Source organism: Emiliania huxleyi (genome assembly GCF_000372725.1).
Source record: "Emiliania huxleyi CCMP1516 unplaced genomic scaffold EMIHUscaffold_4202, whole genome shotgun sequence".
In the NCBI taxonomy this organism is placed as follows: domain Eukaryota; phylum Haptophyta; order Isochrysidales; family Noelaerhabdaceae; genus Emiliania; species Emiliania huxleyi.
Genome location: NW_005198827.1, coordinates 1 through 1770, shown reverse-complemented (window position 1 = coordinate 1770; position 1770 = coordinate 1). Strand labels below are relative to the sequence as shown.

Genomic DNA, 1770 nt, shown 5'->3' with positions numbered 1-1770 from the left:
CAACACTACTGACCCTGGCCATTAGAGCTGCCAGGGATAGCGTCAGGAGCTGGTAGGAGTCAAAACCCCTCATATTTGAGACATCGTGGCCCATATACTCGCACAACGAGCCGCCCCACCCCGGTGCCACCGCGCAGCGACCAGCGTCGACGCGGCCGCGCACACCGCTCTTGCTCCGCTCGGGCCCACCGCCCCACCCAGCAGAAGATACGTAACGAGACTCAGCATACAGTACACAACAAAAGAGACACGTCCGGGCATGCACACCCCACCAGCAGAGCACCCCGTGGAGCCTGGACCGAGGGTGGTGCTGGTGCAGGTCGATGATGAGGGATGGGGTCGACCCACTGCGCGCGCGCAGGGGCGGCGGCTGCGCTCTCACCGTCGAGCCGGCGCCGACTCCCGGCACCACAACCTCCGCGAGGCCGGTCTGCCAGCACTGCATACCGGACAGCGTCTGCTGCTGCTGCAACACCGCTTCTACGGCGCCAGCACGCCCTTCAGCTACGGCTCGGGCGCGAAGACCTGCTCGAGCGCCAGCTTCGCCGCCCGCCTCGCCGACCCGGGCTTCGCGGGCGTCTCGGCCGCCTGCCTCGACTACACCTGCCTCGGCAGCTCCTTCAGCCCTCTGCCCACGGCAGGCTCGGAGATGTGCAGTGGGGCAATCGACTCGTCCACCGACCCCTTCTACGAGGGCGTCGCGTGCAAGGGCGCCTTCGCGAGCCCGTCGGACAACTGGCTGAGCGAGTACTCGTGGCTCGCCTGCGCTGGCAAGATGGCCGGCTCCACCTGCGCCGGCATCGCCCCCTCCCCCTTCGCGCAGCTGCAAGCTGACGGGCAGACCATCGCGCGCCTCGGCGGCGACGTCGACAGCGCGACCACCCTCTCGGCCGACACGTCGTACCTCCTCACGTCGCAGCTCTTCATCTCGGCCTCGCTCACCATCCCGCCCGGCACCACGATCTACGCGATGCCGACCGGCCAGGCTCCAGGTGGGCCAACACGCCCCTCCCCTCCCCCCCCGCCCCGTTGGATTGGCCGCTCGATGGAGCTGACCTCCTCCCGCCTCCTCGCGCTCCCCCACAGGCGATGTCGCCCCGGCCATCGTCGTCGAGCAGGGCGGCAGGCTGATTGCCGAGGGCACGGCGGTCCGGCCGATCACCATGACCACCGTCCTCTCGGAGGCGGCGCTTGCCTCCTCGGAGCAGGCCCAGACAGACACCGCCAACCCCGGCCTCACCAACCTCGGCGAGCGCGGCAAGTGGGGCGGCCTCGTCCTGCTCGGCCGCGCGCCCACCTCCGCCGGCAGCTACGCCTCCAACTTCATCGAGGGCATCTCGGGCAGGCCGTACGGCGGGTCCGACCCGGCCGACAGCTCGGGCTCGCTCAAGTACGTGCGCGTGTGGCACGGCGGCGCCATCATCGGCGCCGACAATGAGATCAACGGCATCACCTTTGGCGGCGTCGGCTCGGGCACGACCGTCGAGCACTGCGAGGTCGCCCTCAACCTGGACGACGGCTTCGAGTTCTTCGGCGGCACCGTCAACGTCAAGTGGCTCTCGGCCCTGTTTGTGGGCGACGACGCGTTCGACGTCGACGAGGGGTACCAGGGCAGCGGCCAGTTCCTCTTCGCCATAGTCGGCGTCGACGGCAACCACGGCACCGAGATCGACTCGAAGACGGGCGGCAACCTCAACTCGCAGCCCCGCTCGCACCCCGCCTTCTACTCGATGACCATCATCGGCGGCGGCACCCGCTCCGCACGAGACT

At 69.2% G+C, this 1770-nt stretch overlaps 1 protein-coding gene across 1 annotated transcript; it reads left to right on the top strand.

Moving 5' to 3' along the window:
• Nucleotides 1–259: 259 nt before the first annotated feature.
• Nucleotides 260–1637, top strand: EMIHUDRAFT_256008 (hypothetical protein; the record flags this gene model as incomplete). Its single annotated transcript, XM_005769479.1, has 3 exons — nt 260–313; nt 455–992; nt 1087–1637. Coding segments are annotated over 3 exons (1143 nt in total), but the record flags the coding sequence as incomplete, so codon positions are not given.
• Nucleotides 1638–1770: the final 133 nt, after the last annotated feature.